Here is a 20744-nt window from a genome sequence, read left to right as displayed (position 1 = left end):
GCTCTCTAACACAGGAATAGAATCATAATCAGGTTTAATATCACTGGCATAGGTTGTGAAGTTTGTTGTTTTTTGCAGCAGCAGAACATTGCAATACATAATAATAAAAACCGAATTACAGTATATATAATAGTTAAATTATTAGTGCAAACACACAGTGAGGGAGAGTTTGTGCATTCAGTGTCCATTCATAAATCGGATGGCAGAGGAGAAGAAGCTGTGTGCCTTCAGGCTTCAGTAACTTTTTCCTGATGGTAACAATGAGAAGAGGGCATGTACTGCGTGATGGGGGTCCTTCATAATAGAAGCCATTTTTTTGAGGCATCTCTCCTTGAAGATGTCCTGGATTCTGTGGAAGGTAGTGCCCATGATGGAGCTAACATCGTGGAATTCACAACTTTCTGCAGCTTATTTTGATTGTGTGCAGTAGACCCACCACTCCCCCCCCCCCCCCCACCACCACCACCACATACCAGATGGTGATGCAGCCAGTTCAAATGTTTTCCATGGTACATTTGTAGAAATCTGCGATTGTCTTTGATGATGTGCCAAATCTCCTCAAACTTGTTATGAAATATGCCCACTATTGTGCCTTCTTTGTAACTGTATTCTTACGTTGGGTCCAGGATAGATCTTCAGAGGTGTTGACAGCCAGGAACTTGAAATTGTTCTCTCTTTCTACTTCTGATCCCTCGATAAGAACCGGTGTGTGTTTCCTCATCTTACCCTTTCTGAAGTCCACAATCAGTTCTTTGGTCTTACTGATGTTGAATGCAAGGTTGTTGCTGTGACACCACTCAACTAGCTGATGCATCTTGCTCCTGTGCACCTTCTCGTCACCATCTGAAATTTTGCCAACAATAGTTGTGGTGACAGCAAATTTATAAATGGCCCAGCCACACGGTCATTGGTGTAGAGAGAGTAGAGCAGTGAGTTGAGCACACGTCCCTGAGGTGTACCAGTATTGACTGTCAGTGAGGTGGAGATGTTATTTTCAATCCGCACATTCTGTGGTCTTCCGGTGAGGAAATTGAGGATCCAGTTGCTGAGGAAGGTACAAAGGCCCAGGTTTTGGAGCTTGTTGATCAGAACTCTGGGAATGATGGCGTTAAACGCCGATCTGTAGTCAATAAACAGCATCCCAACATAAGTACAAAAAAGTATTTCAAGTACACAGTTCACTGAAAGCAGTGTTGCAGGTAGATAGGGTGGTAAAGAAGTTATTTGGCATGTTGGCCTTCATCAGTCAGGGCACTGAGTATTGGGGTTGGGAAGTTATATTGCAGTTATGTTTCTCTGCTGTAATGTTCCATGACTCTGTAACCCTAATACAAAACATTAGTCAGAGAGTTACAGAGCATTACAACATAGACACAGTTCATCTAGACCATGCCAACCTGGTCTTCTGAATAGTCCCACCTACCTAAACTCTATACTTTCCTCCAAACACCTTAAAATTATGCCCCCCTGGTATTGACCTTTTCCACCCTGGAAAGGAAGTTGATAATGTCTCTTATCTTGTACACCTCTATCAAGTCACCTCTCATCCTCTTTTGCTCCAAAGAGAAAAGCCATAGATCACTCAACCTATCCTTGTAGGCCAATTTCATGTGGAATTCTCATGCAAACACAGAGTCTCTGTTGATCTACTGAGGTCTGTAAATGGGTTCATTATTTCTTTCACATTTTTAAAAATTTATTGTTCATCCTTAACTGCTCTCAAGATAGTGATGATGAGTTACCTTCTTGAATTTCCACAGTCTCCAGAGTCATATAGCATGTGACTATATGCCCAACTCTTTGTTGCCAACCAAATGCCCATCTAAATGAGTCTTATTTGCTGAGTGTTGACCCGTATCCCTCAAAACGCTTCCAGTCCACGTACCTGTCCAAGTGCCTTTTTAAATGGTGCTAGTTCTCCTGACTCAACCACCTCCCCTGGCAGCTCATTCCATAAATGCACCACCTTCTATGTGAAGAAATTGCCCCTCAAATCCATTTTAAACCTTTCCCTTCTCACCTTAATCCTATTCTCCGTGAGTTTTGATTCCTTATTCCTGGGAAAAAAAAAGATTGTGCACATTCACCTTATCCATGCCCCTCGTGATCCCATACACATCTATAAGGTCAACCCTCAGTCTCCTATACTCCAAGAATGAAAGACCTAGCCTGTCCAAACTCTCCCTGTAACTCAACTGCTGGCAATATTCTCAAAAAGCTTCTTTGTACTCTTTCCACCTTAATTACATCAATCACGTAACAGGGTAGACCAAACTATGCATAATAGTCCAAGTCTGGCCTCACCAACATCTTGTACATAACGTCTCAACTCCCATATTCCATGCCCCTGATTGCAGAAAGCCAGCCTGCCAAATACTTCCCTTAGCACCTCCAGAGAATTATGTCCTTGTGCTCCTAGTCCCCTCTGTTCAAAAGCACTCCTCATGTTCTCTATGGGGAATTCCAGGATTTAGACTCAAGTGTCGGTGAAGAATCAAGATAAGTTCTGAGTTGGTAGAGTGTACTTGGCGGAGGACCTGTAGATGATAATGTTCCCAGGCACAAGTCTGTTCTGGTAGTAGAGGGCTTGGGAGGTCCTGTTCAAGTATGCTCAATAACTTTTAGTCCTTTTTGTAACTGGTACACACCACAGCGACTATACACTGGTAACCGTGAAAGAACAGTCAGGGTGGCGTGTCAGCCAACTTCTTGAGAGTTGCTGGTACTGCGCTGATGCAGGTCAGTGGGAAGCATTATGAATCAGAATATAGCTTAATACCTATATTAAGTCTTGAAATTTGTTGCTTTGCAGCAGCAGTACAACACAATATTTTATTATAAGAAATATATACAAAAATAAATTAAATAAGTCATGCAAAAAGAGAGCAAATATAGTGAGGTCATGAAGAAACTGTTCCAAAAAAATTTGCGTGTGCATCTTCTCGTATCTGTACCACTTCTCTGATGGTAGTAATAAGAAGAGAACGTGTCCTGGGTGATGGATCTTTGCCTGGTATGAGCTCCCAACCAGTAAGAATGCTGCTTGCATAACATCAGTAGAATCCTGTTTGTTGGCATACAAAATCTCCTCAAGCTCCTATTGAAACATAGCCACTGTTGTGCCTTGTACATGCAGTAATTGCATCGATGTGTTGTACCCGGGATAGATCTTCAGAGATGTTGACAGCCAGGAACTTCTGACTGCTCACCCTTTCCACTGCTGACCCTCCGAATGAAACGTGGTGTGTGTTCTCCCGACTTCCCCTTCCTGAACTCCACAATCAATTCCTTGGTCTTACTGACATCGAATGCAAGGTTGTTGTTATGACCCCTCTCAACCAGCCCATCTATCTCACTCCTGTACCTCCTCATTAAAACTCACATCTTGTAAACGATGGAAAGGCTTGGGGTGTACGTGAGGCAGTACACCCAATCACTGTCTGACCTGCTGATGTAACTATATTATTTACATGACTGCTGCAGTATTTTCTGCTTTAGTTGTCTAAAAGATTTATGCACTTATAGACATTCAGAATTTGAAAAACCACCTTTCTTTCACTTTCACACTTTATTTTCATGCATGTTTGAAACCAAGAAGTAGACACATTGTGCTGGAAGTGAAGTTGTTCTCAGGGGGAATATTAAATCTATAATTTAATTCTGCCTGTTCACAGTGTGCAGTGAAACTTAATTCCAGGTTTTCGCACAGACAGCATACTTAGTTAGCACACGTAATGTCCGGTCTCCTTTTACATCTCAACAATTCCCTTTATGTGAAGGAGCAAGATGTTGTCACATGCAATGATGCATAGTTACAGCAGAGATTATCAATGCCGGAACTCTTTGTTCCAATAACACTGCTCTGATGTAGTCCTCAGCATGTTAACATGGTCTTTCTGTGTTAATGATAATGTCAGTAAACCACTGGGCTGAACACAGAATGCACTGATGACTTACTGCTGGTCGCTCAACTCCAACATGCAGGGCAAATGTTAAAACTCATTGATGGGTTGATTGCTTAATGTTCTCAGAATTCTTGATCGCAGGCCTCCCATTGCTCCTTTGGCCATCCTGGGTCCTAAGGGGCTCAAGCCGTCTTAAGTCCTTGTTCACATCTACATTCAGCAGGTCGGACAGGAGGTAACAAATCCAGACACTGGGCAGGAAGATGTCTCGAGACTACTGCCAACCATCAATATGAGACAAGGGCACCAATAAATGATTCGTCTCATCCAAATTCGATTTTGTCAGAATGAGAAGGCAAAGAAAGTGTCCAGCACACTGTCTGAAAATTAATTCCTACAGAACTTTCCCATTACCTAACTATACACTTACTTCAAGGCAGAAGTTAATGAATGACCTAAAATATAGGCATACCATATTAAGTTAGAGAATGTGTCAAGTTCAGAATTATATTAGTTATTATGGACTGATTTGTTATATTTTGAAAACAAGATGGAACTGATTCACGTTTTAAGTTGTAAATATGCCTCAGTGTGTTCTGATGATGCAACTCCATTGATAACAGCTGTTGTCCTCTTTATTTTCCAGATCAAAGTCACATTGAATTCTGCTGTCATTTATCAAGAGGGTCCTTAGATCCAAAAGACACCCCCATCTATGAATATGTAAAATTTGTGGGGAATTTTAAATTTTACAATCTGGGTGAGTTCACATGACGATGCTTTGTACATTCTGTTCCTGGGTACATTGTGCTGACATAGCAGTTAAGCTTTTCTGAAGGCAGCTGCTGATTAGGATCATCGATCCAAGGATACAAGTTTGAGTCCCACCAGGGCAACAGAGGGATTTAAATTCAAGTAAATAAGTAAGCTGGAATCACAGAACAAGCCTCAGTAAAAATGACCACTAAACTACCCAGCTGTTGTAAAAGTCAATCAAGTTAACTGACGTACTTCAGGGAAGGAAAACTGTCATTTTTACCATAGGAGCAGAATTAGGCCATTTGGCCCATTGAGTCTGCTCTGCCATTCCATCATGACTTCTTTATTATCCTTCTGAACCCCATTCTCCTGCCTTCTCCCCGTAATCCTTGATGCTTTTATTAATCAAGAAACTATGAACCTCGGCTTAAATATACCCAGTGACCTGGCCTGCACAACCATCAGTGGCAATGAATTCTACATATTCACCACCCTCTGGCTAAAGAAAGTTTTCCTCATCTCTGTTCTAAATGGATATTCCTCTGTTCTGAGGCTATTCGCTCTGTTCCTAGACTCCCGCACTAATAGAAATATCCTCTCCACATCCACTCTATCTTGGCTTTTCAATATTCGATAGGATTCAATTTGATTCCTCCTCATTCTTATAAATTCCAGTGAGTACAGACCAGAGCCATCACATGTCAACCCTTTCATTCCCTGAATCATTCTGGTGAACCTCCCCTCGATCCTTTCCTTTCTTAGATAAGGGGCCCAAAACTCCTCACAATGCACCAAATGTATTCTGTTCAATGCTTTATAAAGCCTCAACATTACATCCTTGCTTTTATATTCTAGTATTTTCAAAATGAATGTTAACATTGCATTTGCCTTTATTACCACCATCTCAGCCTGAAAATTAACCTTTAGGAAATCTTGCACTCAGACTCCCAAGTTCCTTTGCAACTTGAATTTCTGAATTTGCTCCCCATTTAGAGAGCAGTCTATGCATTTACTCCTTCTACCAAAGTACATGACGATATACTTTCCTACACTGTATTCACAAACACAAGAAAATCTGCAGATGCTGGAAATCCAAAGCAACACGCGCAAAATGCTGGAGGAACTCCACAGACCAGGCGGCATCTACACTTTGCCCATTCTCCTAATCTGTCCAGGTATTTCCGCAGACCTCCTGCTTCCTCAACACCACCTACCCCTCCACCTGTCTTTGTATTGTCCACAAACTTCAAGTTTGTTTGTTGTCATTCAATGCCACCAAACAAAAGAATGTTCCTCCAGACCAAGCTGCACAACACAGTAAACATAACTCATACACAACTCATGAAGTAATATTAACAAATAATAAGGTGCATTTCTGACACAAGGTTGAAAGTAAATGGTGTAATGTGACTGAGGCTTCATAGATGATGAGCCTTGGGTGGTGACAGGGAGTTCAATAGTCTCAGCCCGGGGGAAGAAGCTGTTATCCTATCAGTCCTTGTCCTAATGCTACGGTACCTCCTGCCTGATGATAGGGTGTCAAAGGGATTGTTAGATGCATGATTGTTGGATGGATGAGGGGGGATCATGGGACGGAACTTAGCCATCTGTCATCCAGCTCATTATCCAGTCCAGCCAATATACTCAGAGGCAATTAGAAATGAATAATAAAAGTTAACTTCACCAGAAATCTCCAAATGCTCCAACAGAATAATTTCAAAGAAATCAAGATTAAAAGGAGGTCAAGAATTGTTTAAAGTTCACCTCATGGGTCTTCGACCAAAAGTATTGATGTATAAACTCGTTGTTGCAAGCAAGAGGAGTTTTATCAAACACTGTATTGGAAGGTTATGTCCAATTTTAATATTTAGCTTTTGCAGCTTCTGTTAGTCTGTCTGTAGTATTTGAAGCAAAACAGTTACTCTCCTTTTGAAAAGGCATTATTGTCGTTGCAGTGCCTACGTCATCCTGCAACAGTTTTGAATCAGCCATTTCAAGGTCATTTAGATCCGCAGGAAAGGAACAAGTCTGCCTTGTGGCTACAGTACGTCTTGTTATCCCACAGTTTTTAAAGGTAAGGACAATGCAAGCACTGCTTTTTTAGATATTCTTCAGATCTCTGGATTTTGAATCAAACAAAAGCCCCAATGGATTCTTAATGTAACCTCTCTCACTGATATTACTTTAAAGTGCTACACATTATATTCCCACTACACTCCAGACGGACTAATTACTTTCCATATAAAAAGTATTCACGGTCTCCACCCCTCCTCCCCCCCCCCCCCACTGGAAGTTTTCATGTTTTATTTTTGTACAACATTGAATCACGGTGGATTTAATTCGGCTGTTTTTTTTACACTGATCAACAGAAAAAATTGTATCAAAGTGAAAACAGATCTCCACAAAGTGATCTCCATTGACAAAATCTTTCTTTCTAGACATTAAACCAGCTCAATCCTGTAACTCAATTTACTTCCATTTCATTTCAGATTCTAAGCACTTGCTGTGCAAGTTATTTTCCTCACATCATTCTTTGCCAAGCACTACCATTCGACTATGCAACCTATTTTTTCCCTCTGCTGATGAGAATATTTTCTCTACGTCTGTTCTGTGTCTACCCTTCATACTTTTAAATACCTTTCCCCATATCCCCTTGCAAACTTCTGCACTCCAAGAACAAGGAAGTGCCCAAAGCCTACCCACGCAAATTATCCACGGAATAATTTCAGGAAATTTATTCTGCACCTTCAATAAAGCTTCACATCTTTTCCAAGTGTGGCTTATAGAAATGGCAATAATTTTCCAATTAATGAAGAACCAGCACTTTAAAAAGCTTCATTATTGTGCATTTACTCGTCCTTTTGTGAAGCGTCCATCAAACAAATATTGATGTTGAGCCTGTGGAAGGGGCCAAGAGAGAAGTGGTCAGAGATGGAAAGCATAATGGTTTTCCATTATGTCCAATGCTAGTGATTAATTTGAAAATAAATATGAATCAGAATCAGATTTATCATCACTGGCATGCCAAAAGATTAGTTGTTTTGTGGCAGCAGCGCAGTGCAATACATAAAATAGACTATAAATTCCTATATGTAAGGAACAGAAATATCTTAGGGTGACTGGCCCATGGGAAATAGAGCTTTATACAAGATCTTTGAAGGGGTGAAAATGGGGAAGATGACCAGGATTTCAGAATCAGATTTATTATACCAGCATGTGACATGAAATTAGTTAACTTAGCAGGAGCATTTCAATGCAATACATAATCTAGCAGAGGAAAAATAATAATAAATAAAATAAACAAGTAAATCAATTATGTATATTGAATAGATTTTAATAAATACAAAAACAGAAATACTGTAATTTCATTGGAAAAATTGCAGCTAGAGGCATGTACAAGGATTTGTACCCCCTGAGACAGGCCTTGGGATACTAGTCCAGTTACTTACCCACCATGCCAACAATATATCTAACACCCCTCACACCCCTGACATTCTCTCTTCTCTACACTTCCATCCAGCGGAAGATACAAAATTCTGAAAGCACCTACCACCAGGCTCAAGGACAAATTCTATCCTATTGTTGTAAGGCTTTTCACTGATCCGCTAGTATAATGAGATGGACTCTTGATCTCACATACTACGTTGCTATGGTAGCATGATATCAGAAACATAGAAACATAGAAAATAGGTGCAGGAGTAGGCCATTCGGCCCTTCGAGCCTGCACCGCCATTCAGTATGATCATGGCTGATCATCCAACTCAGAACCCTGTACCTGCTTTCTCTCCATACCCACTGATCCCTTTAGCCACAAGGGCCATATCTAACTTCCTCTTAAATATAGTCAATGAACCAGCCTCAACTGTTTTCTGTGGCAGAGAATTCCACAGATCCACCACTCTCTGTGTGAAAAAGTTTTTCCTCATCTCGGTCCTAAAAGGCTTCCCCTTTATCCTTAAACTGTGACCCCTCGTTCTGGACTTCCCCAACATCGGAAACAATCTTCCTGCATCTAGCCTGTCCAATCCCTTTAGAATTTTATACGTTTCAATAAGATCCCCCCTCAATCTTCTAAATTCCAGTGAGTATAAGCCTAGTCAATCAAGTCTTTCTTCATATGAAAGTCCTGCCATCCCAGGAATCAATCTGGTGAACCTTCTCTGTACTCCCTCTATGGCAAGAATGTCTTTCCTCAGATTAGGGGACCAAAACTGCACACATTATTCTAGGTGCGGTCTCACCAAGGCCTTGTACAACTGCAGTAGAACCTCCCTGCTCCTGAACTCAAATCCTTTTGCTATGAATGCCAACATACCATTTGCCTTTTTCACCGCCTGCTGTACCTGCATGCCCACCTTCAATGACTGGTGTACAATGACACCCAGGTCTCGTTGCATCTCCCCTTTTCCTAATCAGCCACCGTTCAGATAATAATCTGTTTTCCTGTTCTTGCAACCAAAGTGGATAACCTCACATTTATCCACATTAAATTGCATCTGCCATGAATTTGCCCACTCACCTAACCTATCCAAGGCACCCTGCATCCTCTTAGCATCCTCCTCACAGCTAACACTGCCGCCCAGCTTCATGTCATCCGCAAACTTGGAGATGCTGCATTTAATTCCCTCATCTAAATCATTAATATATATTGTAAACAACTAGGGTCCCAGCACTGAGCCTTGTGGTACCCCACTAGTTACTGCCGGCCATTCTGAAAAGGTCCCGTTTACTCCCACTCTTTGCTTCCTGTCTGCCAACCAATTCTCTATCCACATCAATACCATACCCCCAATACCGTGTGCTTTAAGTTTGCGCACTAATCTCCTGTGTGGGACCTTGTCAAAAGCCTTTTGAAAATCTAAATATACCACATCCACTGGCTCTCCCCTATCCACTCTACTAGTTACATCTTCAAAAAATTCTAAGGTTCGTCAGACATGATTTTCCTTTCACGAATCCATGCTGACTTTGTCCGATGATTTCACTGCTTTCCAAATGTGCTGTTATCACATCTTTGATAACCGACTCTAGCATTTTCCCCACCACCGATGTCAGACTAACCGGTCTATAATTCCCCGGTTTCTCTCTCCCCCCTTTTTTAAAAATTGGGGTTACATTAGCCACCCTCCAATCCTCAGGAACTAATCCAGAATCTAAGGGGTTTTGAAAAATTATCACTAATGCATCCACTATTTCTCAGGATACTTGGGATGCAGTCCATCTGGCCCTGGGGATTTATCTGCCTTTAATCCCTTCAATTTACCTAACACCACTTCCCTACTAACATGTATTTCCCTCAGTTCCTCCATCTCACTAGACCTTCGGTCCCTTACTATTTCCGGAAGATTATTTATGTCCTCCTTAGTGAAGACAGAACCAAAGTAGTTATTCAATTGGTCTGCCATGTCTTTGTTCCCTATGATCAATTCACCTGTTTCTAACTGTAAAGGACCTACATTTGTCTTGACCAATCTTTTTCTTTTCACGTATCTATAAAAGCTTTTACAGTCAGTTTTTATGTTCCCTGCCAGCTTTCTGTCATCTTTTTTCCCTTTCCTAATTAAGCCCTTTGTCCTCCTCTGCTGGTCTCTGAATTTCTCCCATTCCTCAGGTGTGCTGCTCTTTTTTGCTAATTTATATGTTTCTTCTTTGGACTTAATACTATCCCTAATTTCCCTTGTCAGCCACGGGTGCACTACCTTCCCTGGTTTATTCTTTTGCCAAACTGGGATGAACAATTGTTGTAGTTCATCCATGCGATCTTTAAATGCTTGCCATTGCATATCCACCGTCAACCCTTTAAGTATCATTTGCCAGTCTATCTTAGCTAATTCACGTCTCATACCTTCAAAGTTACCCTTCTTTAAGTTCAGAACCTTTGTTTCTGAGTTAACTATGTCACTCTCCATCTTAATGAAGAATTCCACCATATTATGGTCACTCTTACCCAAGGGGCCTCGCACGACAATATTGCTGACTAACCCTTCCTCATTGCTCAATACCCAATCTAGAATGGCCTGCTCTCTAGTTGGTTCCTCAACATGTTGGTTCAGAAAACCATCCCGCATACATTCCAAGAAATCCTCTTCCTCAGCACCCTTACCAATTTGGTTCACCCAATCTATATGTAGATTGAAGTCACCCATTATAACTACTGTTCCTTTATTGCGCGCATTTCTAATTTCCTGTTTAATGCCATCCCCAACCTCACTACTACTGTTAGGTGGCCTGTACACAACTCCACCAGCGTTTTCTGCCCCTTAGAGTTATGCAGCTCTACCCATATCGATTCCACATCCTCCAGGCTAATGTCCTTCCTTTCTATTGTGTTAATCACCTCTTTAACCAGCAATGCTACCCCACCTCCTTTTCTTTCCTGTCTATCCCTCCTGAATATTGAATATCCCTGGATGTTGAGCTCCCATCCTTGGTCACTCTGGAACCATGTCTCTGTGATCCCAACTATATCATATTCATTAATAACTATCTGCACATTCAATTCATCCACCTTGTTACAAATGCTCCTCGCATTGACACACAAAGCCTTCAGGCTTGTTTTTACAACACTCTTAGCCCTTTTACAATTATATTGAAAAGTGGCTCTTTTTGCATTTTGCCCTGGATTTGCTTGCCTGCCACTTTTACTTTTCACCTTACTACTTTTTGCTTCTACCCTCATTTTACACCCCTCTGTCTCTCTGCACTTGTTCCCATCCCCCTGCCATATTAGTTTAAAGCCTCCTGAACAGCAGTAACAAACGCTCCCCCTAGGACATTGGTTCCAGTCCAGCCCAGGTGCAGACCGTCCTGTTTATACCGGTCCCATCACCCCCAGAACTGGTTCCAATGCCCCAGAAATTTGAATCCCTCCCCCTTGCACCATTTTTCAAGCCACATATTCATCTGAAATATCCTCCTATTTCTACTCTGACTAGCACGTGGCACTGGTAGTAATCCAGAGATGATTACCTTTGTGGTCCTACTTTTTAGTTTATCTCCTAACTCCTTAAATTCACCTTGTAGGACCTCATCCCGTTTTTTACCTATATTGTTGGTACCTATGTGCACCACGACCACTGGCTGTTCACCCTCCTATTCCTGAATGTCCTGCAGCCGCTCAGAGACATCCTTGACCCTTGCACCAGGGAGGCAACATACCATCCTGGAGTCTCATTTGCGGCCGCAGAAACGCCTATCTATTCCCCTTACAATCGAATCCCCTATCACTATAGCTCTCCCGCTCCTTTTCCTTCCCTCCTGTGCCACAAAGCCACCCATGGTGGAATGAACTCGGCTGCTGCTGCCTTCCCCTGATGAGATATTGTCTGACTGCACTGCACTGTCTCTGTAAAATTTTTCCCTTGTATTACCTTAATGTACTGATGTGATAGCATTGTGGCTAGTGTAACTCTATTACAGTGCGGTGACCTGGGTTCAATTCTGCCGCTGTAAGGAGTTTGTAAGGTTTCCCCGCAATCGCGTGGGTTTCCTCCAGGTACACAAGTTTCTTCACACATTTCCTCCCATATTCCTACAGGTTAGTAGGTTAATTGGTCACTTGGGTGTCCTTGGGCAACACAGCCTCAATGGGCCACTAATGCCTGTAATCATGCTGTTTCTCTTTTTTAAAAAAAAGTGTTTTCCACTGTGCCTCAGTACATGTGACAACACTAAAACTTCTGCTCTTAACATTCTAATCATCAAATCTTCAGAAAAGTTTTAAATTTCTCAAAAGTAAAATTTGCAGATCTTCACCGTAGCAAACACTCGTCACGTGAACTACAGAAAATTCATCGTCATGGAGCTCCTTTGTTTGGAGGCAATCATTTCTGATTTTGGATATTCTTGTTGTAATGCAGGAATTGTGCAATGTTGAGGAGCCATGTGAAGAATTTACATCCCGGCATAGCTTAGAGTGGAAATTTCTGTTTCTCGATCACAGGTAATGCAACACAACCATTCCCATCTGTTCCCTAATGTCCCTCTGAGTGAACAGTATTGTCTGCTGGCCATATGCTCAAACTTAAAGATCCACTGCTCACTTCAGTCACAATCAGTAGAAGGGAATATGTGGATTAATTATTTGTAAGAAGTGAATAAATATTTGCCAATGAATAAATGAAGGTACAAATGTATGGAGCTAATTAAATGTTTTGTGTTTGTAGATGGTTCATACTACAGTCACTGTGCATTGGTAGTGAGGAGAGTCAATATTGGTATTGGTTTATTGTCTCATGTACAAGACACAGTGAAAAGCTTGTCTTGTATACTGTTCATGCAGATTAAATAATTCCAGTGTACATCGAGTTAGAATAAGGGAGTACAATAATAATGCAGAACCAACCTGATTCTGATTTTGTTTAGGAGGTTAATTGGTCACTGTAAATTATTCTGTGGGTGGTGGGGTGGAGATAAATCTCTACCAAAGGAGACGTAAAGCACTACTATTTTCCTCTAGCCTACAACTCACCCTTGGGCTAAGTGTAGCACCTGCTTAGCTCCCCCCACCCCCCACAATCAGGGTCACATGAAGCCATGGGAGCAGCTAGTGGATGGTTGTACGAGTATCTGGTGCGTATCACAAGTCCCGGTTATGCGACCACTAACACCAGGCAGTCTCGGAAGAGTATTGATAATGGCTGGGTCCTTTCATCTTGTAAAGGCACTGCCCAAATGAAGACAAACCACTTCTGTAGAATTTGTCAATAACAATCATGGTCATAGACCCTGATCACCCATGTCATATGACATGGCTCATAATGTTGATGATTAGGCTAGCGTTAAATAGGTGAGTTGCTGGGTGATGCGTGTCATTGATGTATTTCAACATGAAACAGGCCCTTCCGGCCCCTCAAGCTGTGCCATCCAGCAACTCCTAACTCAACCCTAGCCTAATCACTGGTCAAGTTACAATGACCAATTAACCTACCAATTGGTATGTCTTTGGACTGTGGAAGGAACCCGGAGCACCTGGAGGAAACCCTCCCAGTCAGGGGGAGAGCGTACAGATGGCGGCCGGAATTGAATCTGGGTCACTAGTACCACTGCACTACTGGGCATTTTCTACATGGAAGCGTCTGAGTAAAATAAGGTGAAAATATCATTCTTACTTGATAGTCAATCAGATTCTTATACCGCAAGGTGGGCACACTGACATCTTGGCCAAGGCTTTGCCAAGAGGACTATTCTTCCCACAATTGCCACTCACACTCCCACTCCAGATCCATGTGGTCAACCTTACTTCCGTGTTTTGACCTGAAAGCAGACAGTAAGTTCTGTGACATTTGGGCCTTGAGAAACGAAATGGAGGAGATGGCAGGCCAATACAAAACATGCCTTTACAACTCCTCTGAGCATCTTTGACAAATACTATCTATGAAAACTATCATGTTTTTTCAATGTCCAAGTGCTTCTGATAATATATATATTACCAGAAGTACTTGGATAGATATAGATAGAGAGAGAGAGAGAGAGAGAGAGAGAGAGTTCAAAGAACAACTTAATATATAAACTTGATATTAATCTGAAAATATTTTAAAATATTAAAGAAATAATGAATTCATTTATAGAGTTCAGTGGAACAACTGAGACTTCGTGTTACCAGAGAATTCGAGGTGCAGTTGTCTTACGAGGATAGGTTGAGTGAGCATGGGCTTTTCGCTTTGCAACAAGGGAGGATGAAAGATGATGTGTACAAAATATAAGAGGCCTGGGTCGAGTGGACAGCCAGAGACTTTTTTCCAGGGAGAAATGGCTGATACAAGGGGACATAATTGACAGAGTGGTGAATCTGTGGAATTCGTTGCCACAGGTGGCTGTGAAGACCAGTTCATTGGGAATATTGAAGGCAGAGGTTGATAGATTCTTGAATGGTCGGGGCATGAAGGGATATGGGGGAAGGTAGAAGATTGGGGCTGAGAGGAAAATTGGATCAGCCGTGATGAGATGGCAGAACAGACTGGATGGGCCAAATGGCCTCATTCTGCTCCTATATCGTACAGTACTATGGTCTTATCACATAATTTTAAGGTATTTGGAGGGAAGTAGAGAGGGATATCAGAGGTAAGTTCTTTTACACAGAGAGGTGGGTGCAGGGAATGTGCCGCCAGGGGGCGCCACAATAGAGTAGCGATTAGCACGACGCTATTACGGTTCGAGTTGAGGGAGATCCGATGCCATCTGTAAGGAGTTTGTACGTTCCTCCCTGTGAATGTGTGGGTTTCCTCCAGGTGCTCCGGTTTCCTCCCCATTCCAAAGATGTACTGTATACTCTGATAAAATATCAGAGGCACTTGGATAACAAAGTAGGTTAAATGCTTATTGTAAAATGTCTTGTAATTAAGCTACAGTTAAACATGTGAGTTGTTGGGTGGCATGGGTTTGATGGACTAGAAGGGCCTATGCAGTTTAAATACATAAAAATAAAAAAATATATTCGGGGCATTTATGAACCTCTTGGATAGGCACAAGGATGTAGAAAAATTAGAGGTTATATAGTAGGGAAGGGTTAGGTTGATCTTAGAGTAGGTTAAAAGGTCTGCCAAAGGGCCCGTACTGTGCTGCAATATTTTGTGTTCTATGTCCTAAATTGCCTACAAAACCTGGCAAAATCCAAGTGACATGAGCCCAGATGTAAACCTTGCTTTTGAAATGATTGTTTGCAGCAAAGGACAGTCACACATTCAGATCAGAGCTGCTGCCACTGCACCATGCTTGATCCACTTGGGCAGCCATCAAAATAATTGGACTTTATTCAGGAAAATTAGTCTGACAAACCTGAAGGGAAGGTGCTTGAAGAATGGAAATGCTTGTGAAATCAGAAAGGGCAGCTCTGTAATACCATCCGTTGACCTGTGCGTTCCCCAGCCAGGGAGACTCAAGTCGAACAATGATTCATTTCATAAAGGGGATATGAACCGACAAACGATGCATCTCATGGGAAGATTTTAGTAGTGAAGAGAGCCATCAGTCCACACTGCTAACCCTCAGAGCGACTAACCCCTTTCGTTACCTCAGTGTCAGCAAAGCCCTTTATGGCAATTGAAGTATTTTTTGCCAAGAAGTCACTTGTTGTAACATACATCAGCAAGAAATGAATTAGCCTTCTGGTGCAAACTGAAGCAGTCTGCAACTTTCCCCATTACACATACAGTCACTCTAATCGAGTATGATGTTCTCTTAAGGAGCTGTCAATTGTTGGGTCCTCAGGTGAGATCCAGGATCCACATGTTCTGACGCAGTGTGGCCAAGAGTCAGTGGTGACTGTGATCAGTGGTTGGGTCTTGGGTTGTTCAGTCTCTCCTTTCACAGCTCCCACTTGTTCTTCATGGCAGAGCGGAGATCAATCTCAGGCAGCACAGCTCGCTCTTAAACGGATTTCCTCCAGGTCTATCTATTGAGTGTAATGTCTTCCCAGTTTTTAGATGCACCATGCAGTAATTGTGAAATGCCTCAGTTATATTAGATTACTGTCTTCAAAAGGGAATATTTTCATTCACACAGTCTCAATCTCAAGCCATTCTGAAGGAGAGTGGAGAGTGTGCAAGTGGTCAGATTATAGGTCGAGGTACTGACTGCCAGTTGTAGAAATGTCAGGTGAGGTCATTGTGAGCCTTGCACTGAAGCTCCTTACAGGCTCCAAACACAGGTGACACACATCCATTCTGTTCACTCTGCTTTTGAATGCTCATAGAACAGTCCAGCACAGTGTGGACACTTCGGCCCACAATGTTGTGTTGAGCTTGATCACTGCAGGATCAAACTAACCCTTCTCTCCTACGTGGCCCATAACCCTGCATTTCTCTACATCCACAAGCCTATCTACGAGTCTCATAAATGTCCCTAATATATCACATTCAGATGAATCTATTTCTCACATATACATCAAAACATACAGTGAAGTGTGTAGTTTGTGATAACAACCAAGACAACCCAATGATGTGCTCGAGCCAGCCCAGAAGTGTCACCACACAATCTGGCACCAACCTAGCATGCCCACAATGTTCAGCAGAACAACAAGAAGGCAACAACAGCAACAAAACATAACGGCAGAGATCATCATCATCATCATCTTCCTCTATCACTACCCTGGCAGTTTGGTCCAAGCACCTATACTCTGTAAAAATACATCTCTGCTCTGGCCAGTATAGCATTCAGTGCAAGTGTAGTGTGGGAATATGAAGGAAAATTGAACAGGTATTTGAGTGAATGGTGATTGAGAAATCCTCTATCATCCAGGTGGAATCTATTGTCTATCTTCACTTTCTGTTTGTACTGTTCCATGTACTGTGAATGAAGATTCCAGAAATTGATAGTGCGAAATTCCAGAACTAACAATATTGATATCCCTTCCTTCTCTTTATCAGGGCTCCTCCTATTATAGGTTACCTCCCATTCGAAGTGTTGGGGACGTCTGGCTATGATTACTACCATGTTGACGACCTGGGACTTCTAGCAAGGTGCCATGAACACCGTAGGTGACCATTTGTATTGGCATAGCTTGGGGGCAGGCTAGAGGGACAGTGACAGAAATAAGTCAGCTGTGGCGACAACACAGCCTCTACAACCTGTAAGGTAACAGGTGCATGGTTCCTCTCCTCGTCACACATGATTCACACTACCCATAACTCATAGAAGGGGGCTATTTTGGCCCATTCAGAAGGTGCCAGCTCACAGAGCAATCTCATGCACCCAATCATTTTCCATAACCTATTCTCACCAACTGCTGCCAGGTAAACCCAATCACCTACACACGCGGATCAATTTATGAGGCCATTTAACTTGATGGCCTCCACAGCTTTGGAACATAGAAGGAGACCAGAGGTCCTGATGAACCTAGGCCATAGCATTGGTGTTGCAACTTTCCGTTGGACCTCTACAGAAGGTTGTCAAAGGTTTAGCTTAATCTGTGCAAACTTCTAAGAAAGAAGAGGTGTTGCTGTGGCTTCTTTGTAATGGCAGTTATCAGCTGGTCCCAGGACAGATCCTCTGAAATGGTAGTGCCAAGGAATTTAATGTTACCAGCCAACTACAACTCCAGTCCCCTAATGAGGGCTGCCTCGTGAACCTCCAGCTTCTTCCTCCAGCAGTCAGTAATAGGCTCGTTGGTCTTGCTGACACTGAGTGAGAAGCTGTTGTAGCACCATTCGACCAGATTTTCAATCTCCCTCCTATATGCCGATTGGTCACAACCTTTAATTTGGCCAACAAACAGTGGTGTCATCAGCAAACTTATTATGGTATTGGAGCTGTACTTTTCATCACTGTCATAAGTATAAAGCGAGTAGAGCAGAAAGAACATGCATACTCCACGGAGACAGTGCCGAAGATCGGAATTGAACCAAGGTTGCTGGAGGTATGAGGCAACGGCTCTACTAGCTGCGAGAGCAATGGAGTCACAGAGCATAGAAACAGGCCCTTTGGCCCAACTGAACCAATCATATAGAAATCTTATAGAAACTAACCAACCTTATAGAACTTTTCGAGGAGGTTATCAGATGTTAATGAAGGAAAGGTATGGATGTTGTCAATAGGGACTTTAGCAAGGCCAATGTCCATAAGACCACAAGACATAGAAGCAGAACTAGGCCATTTGGCCTGTCAAGTCTGCCTACTATTCCACTAAGGCTTATGTAAGGCTCTTAACTCCATTCTCCCCTACCTTCTCCCTATAAACCTTTGACACCCTGACTAATCAAGAACCTAGCAGTATTACCAATGACTTGGCCTCCACAGCTGTCTGTGGCAGTGAATTCCACAGATTCACCATCCTCTTGCTAAAGAAATTTCTCTTTATCTCTGTTCTAAATGGACATCCCTCTATTCTGAGGCTGTGCCCTTTGGTCCTGGACTTCTGCTCTGTAGGAAACATCCGCTCTGCATCCACTTTATTCAGGCCTTTCAATATTCAATCCTCCCCTCATTTTTCTAAACTCCAGTGAGTACAGACACAGGATTAACAAATGGAACTTGTATGTTAACCCTTTCATTCCTGTGATCATTCTTGGGAAATTCCTCTGGACCCTCTCCCATGCCAGCACATCTTTTTCTTTAGATAAGGGGACCAAAAGTGCTCACGGTATTCCAAGAGTGGTCTGACCAATGCCTTACAAAGCCTGAGCAGTACATCCTTGCTTTTATGTTCTAGTCCTCTCAAAATGAATGCTAATGTTGCAATTGCCCTCCTTACCACTGACTCAACCCACAAGCTAACCTTTAGGGAATCCTGCAGAAGGACTCCCAATTCCCTTTGCACCTCAGATTTTTTGAATATACTTCCCGTTTAGAAAATAGTCTATGCCTTTATTCCTTCTACCAAAGTGCATGGCCACACACTTCCCTACACTATATACCATCTGCTACTTTGCTAATTCTCCCACTCTGTCTTTCCGCAGACTCACTGCTTCCTCAGCACAACCTGCTGCCCTACCCATCTTCGTAGTATCCACAATACTTGGCCGCAATGTCATCAGTCCCATCGTCCAAGTCCAGCATATGAGGCTGGTCCAGAAGGTTCAGGTCAAGGGGATAGTCTATGCCTACCAAGATTCTCTTCTAGGCCAGTCCCATTTTTTTTTTGCAATTGGCACATATGCGCAGGGAAGCATGGTAGCCTAGCAGTTAGTGCCCCTCTATTAGAGTGCTGTGATCACCAGTCGGGGTACAATTTGTGTCATTGCCTTTAAGGAGTTTGTATGTTCTCCCTGTGACCACATGGGTTTCCTCCGGGTGCTCTGGTTTTTCCCCACATTCCAAAGACATACAGGTTAGGGCTAGTAAGTTGTGGGCATGCTATGTCGGTGTCTGAAGTGTGGTGATGCTTGCAGGGTCCTTCAGCACCTCCTCGGACCGTGTTCGCATTGATGCAGAAGATGCATTTCACTCCATGTTTCAATGCAAGTGTGACAAATAAAGCTAATCTTGTTATATTTCTAAACCCTTCCTATGCATCTACCTGTCCAAGTACCTTTTACTGTACTTGTTTCAGCCATTTCCTCTGACAGCCCATTCCATGTAATATCCCTCACATTTCTATTAAATCTCTCCCCTCTCACTTTAAACATATGGCCAGTAGTTCACTATTCCCCAACCCTGGAATGAAGATTATATGCATTGTCCCTTTTCATACCCCTCATGATTTCATACATCTGCATAAGATCATTTCTCATTCTCCTATGCTCCAACGGAAAAAGTTCCAACCTGCTCAACCTCTCTTCATAACTCAGTCCCTCTGAGTGCCAAAACGTCCTCGTAAATTTCCTCTGCACTCTTCATAGCGTAATAACATTTTCCCTATTGCAGATGACCATAACTGAACAGCTTCGTCCAAGTGCAGCCTCGCAAATGTCTTGTACAAATCCATTGTAAAATTGACGAGGTAGCATGTCAGTTAGCGGTACACCTTTACAGGGTGCATTCCCACCATTGTCTGTAAGGAGTTTGTACGTTCTCCCTGCGACCATGTGGGTGCTCTAGTTTTGTCGCACATTCCAAAGACGTAGGTTAGGGTTAGTAAGTTGTGGGCGTGCTTTGTTGGCACTTTAAGCATGGCAACACTTGCAGGCTGTACCCAGCACATCCTTGGACTGTTGACGCAAACAACACATTTTGTCATATACGTCAATGTTTTGATGTACATGTGACAAATAAAGCTAATTCTTACCTATATGTTTAAATACAACATAAAGTTCCCACTTCCTTACTCAATGCCCTGATCATGAAGGCCAATGTGACTAAAGTCTTCCTCACCACCCTGTCTAGGAACCATGTACTTATAGCTAACCGATACTTATCCCATCATTAGCCACCCTAATAATCTATCAACGTATAAGCAATCAATTTATAGATATTTTAGCTGCAATGCCATTGACTGTTTATTGGCAAAATAGATTTATGAATCTATTTATTGCTGTGATGAACTGTGTGTCATTTTCTCCATGTACAAGTTTGTTTATTGTCATCTGATTGTACACATACAAACAAACAAAAGGGGGTTCCTCCGGACCACACAACACACATCATACAGAGCACATGAACCAAAATATTGCCATAAATAAGTTAATAAAATATAATTCAATGTGT

The 20744-nt window shown here is 42.3% G+C and overlaps 1 protein-coding gene across 1 annotated transcript in view; it reads left to right on the top strand.

Annotated features, from left to right (window-relative positions):
* LOC140734175 (circadian locomoter output cycles protein kaput-like) overlaps window positions 1-20744 on the top strand; it is a 139908-nt gene that overhangs the window by 59550 nt on the left and 59614 nt on the right. The window contains exons 7-10 of the mRNA XM_073057816.1: window positions 4552-4665; window positions 6620-6738; window positions 12524-12606; window positions 17030-17136. Of these exons, the coding sequence (XP_072913917.1) occupies window positions 4552-4665; window positions 6620-6738; window positions 12524-12606; window positions 17030-17136 (423 nt within the window). The remainder of the gene's footprint in view (window positions 1-4551; window positions 4666-6619; window positions 6739-12523; window positions 12607-17029; window positions 17137-20744) is intronic.

The sequence above is a fragment of the Hemitrygon akajei genome, chromosome 10 (genome assembly GCF_048418815.1).
Source record: "Hemitrygon akajei chromosome 10, sHemAka1.3, whole genome shotgun sequence".
Taxonomy (NCBI): Eukaryota; Metazoa; Chordata; class Chondrichthyes; order Myliobatiformes; family Dasyatidae; genus Hemitrygon; species Hemitrygon akajei.
Note: the sequence above shows the minus strand (reverse complement) of the source record. Positions and strands in the feature narration are given on the sequence as shown.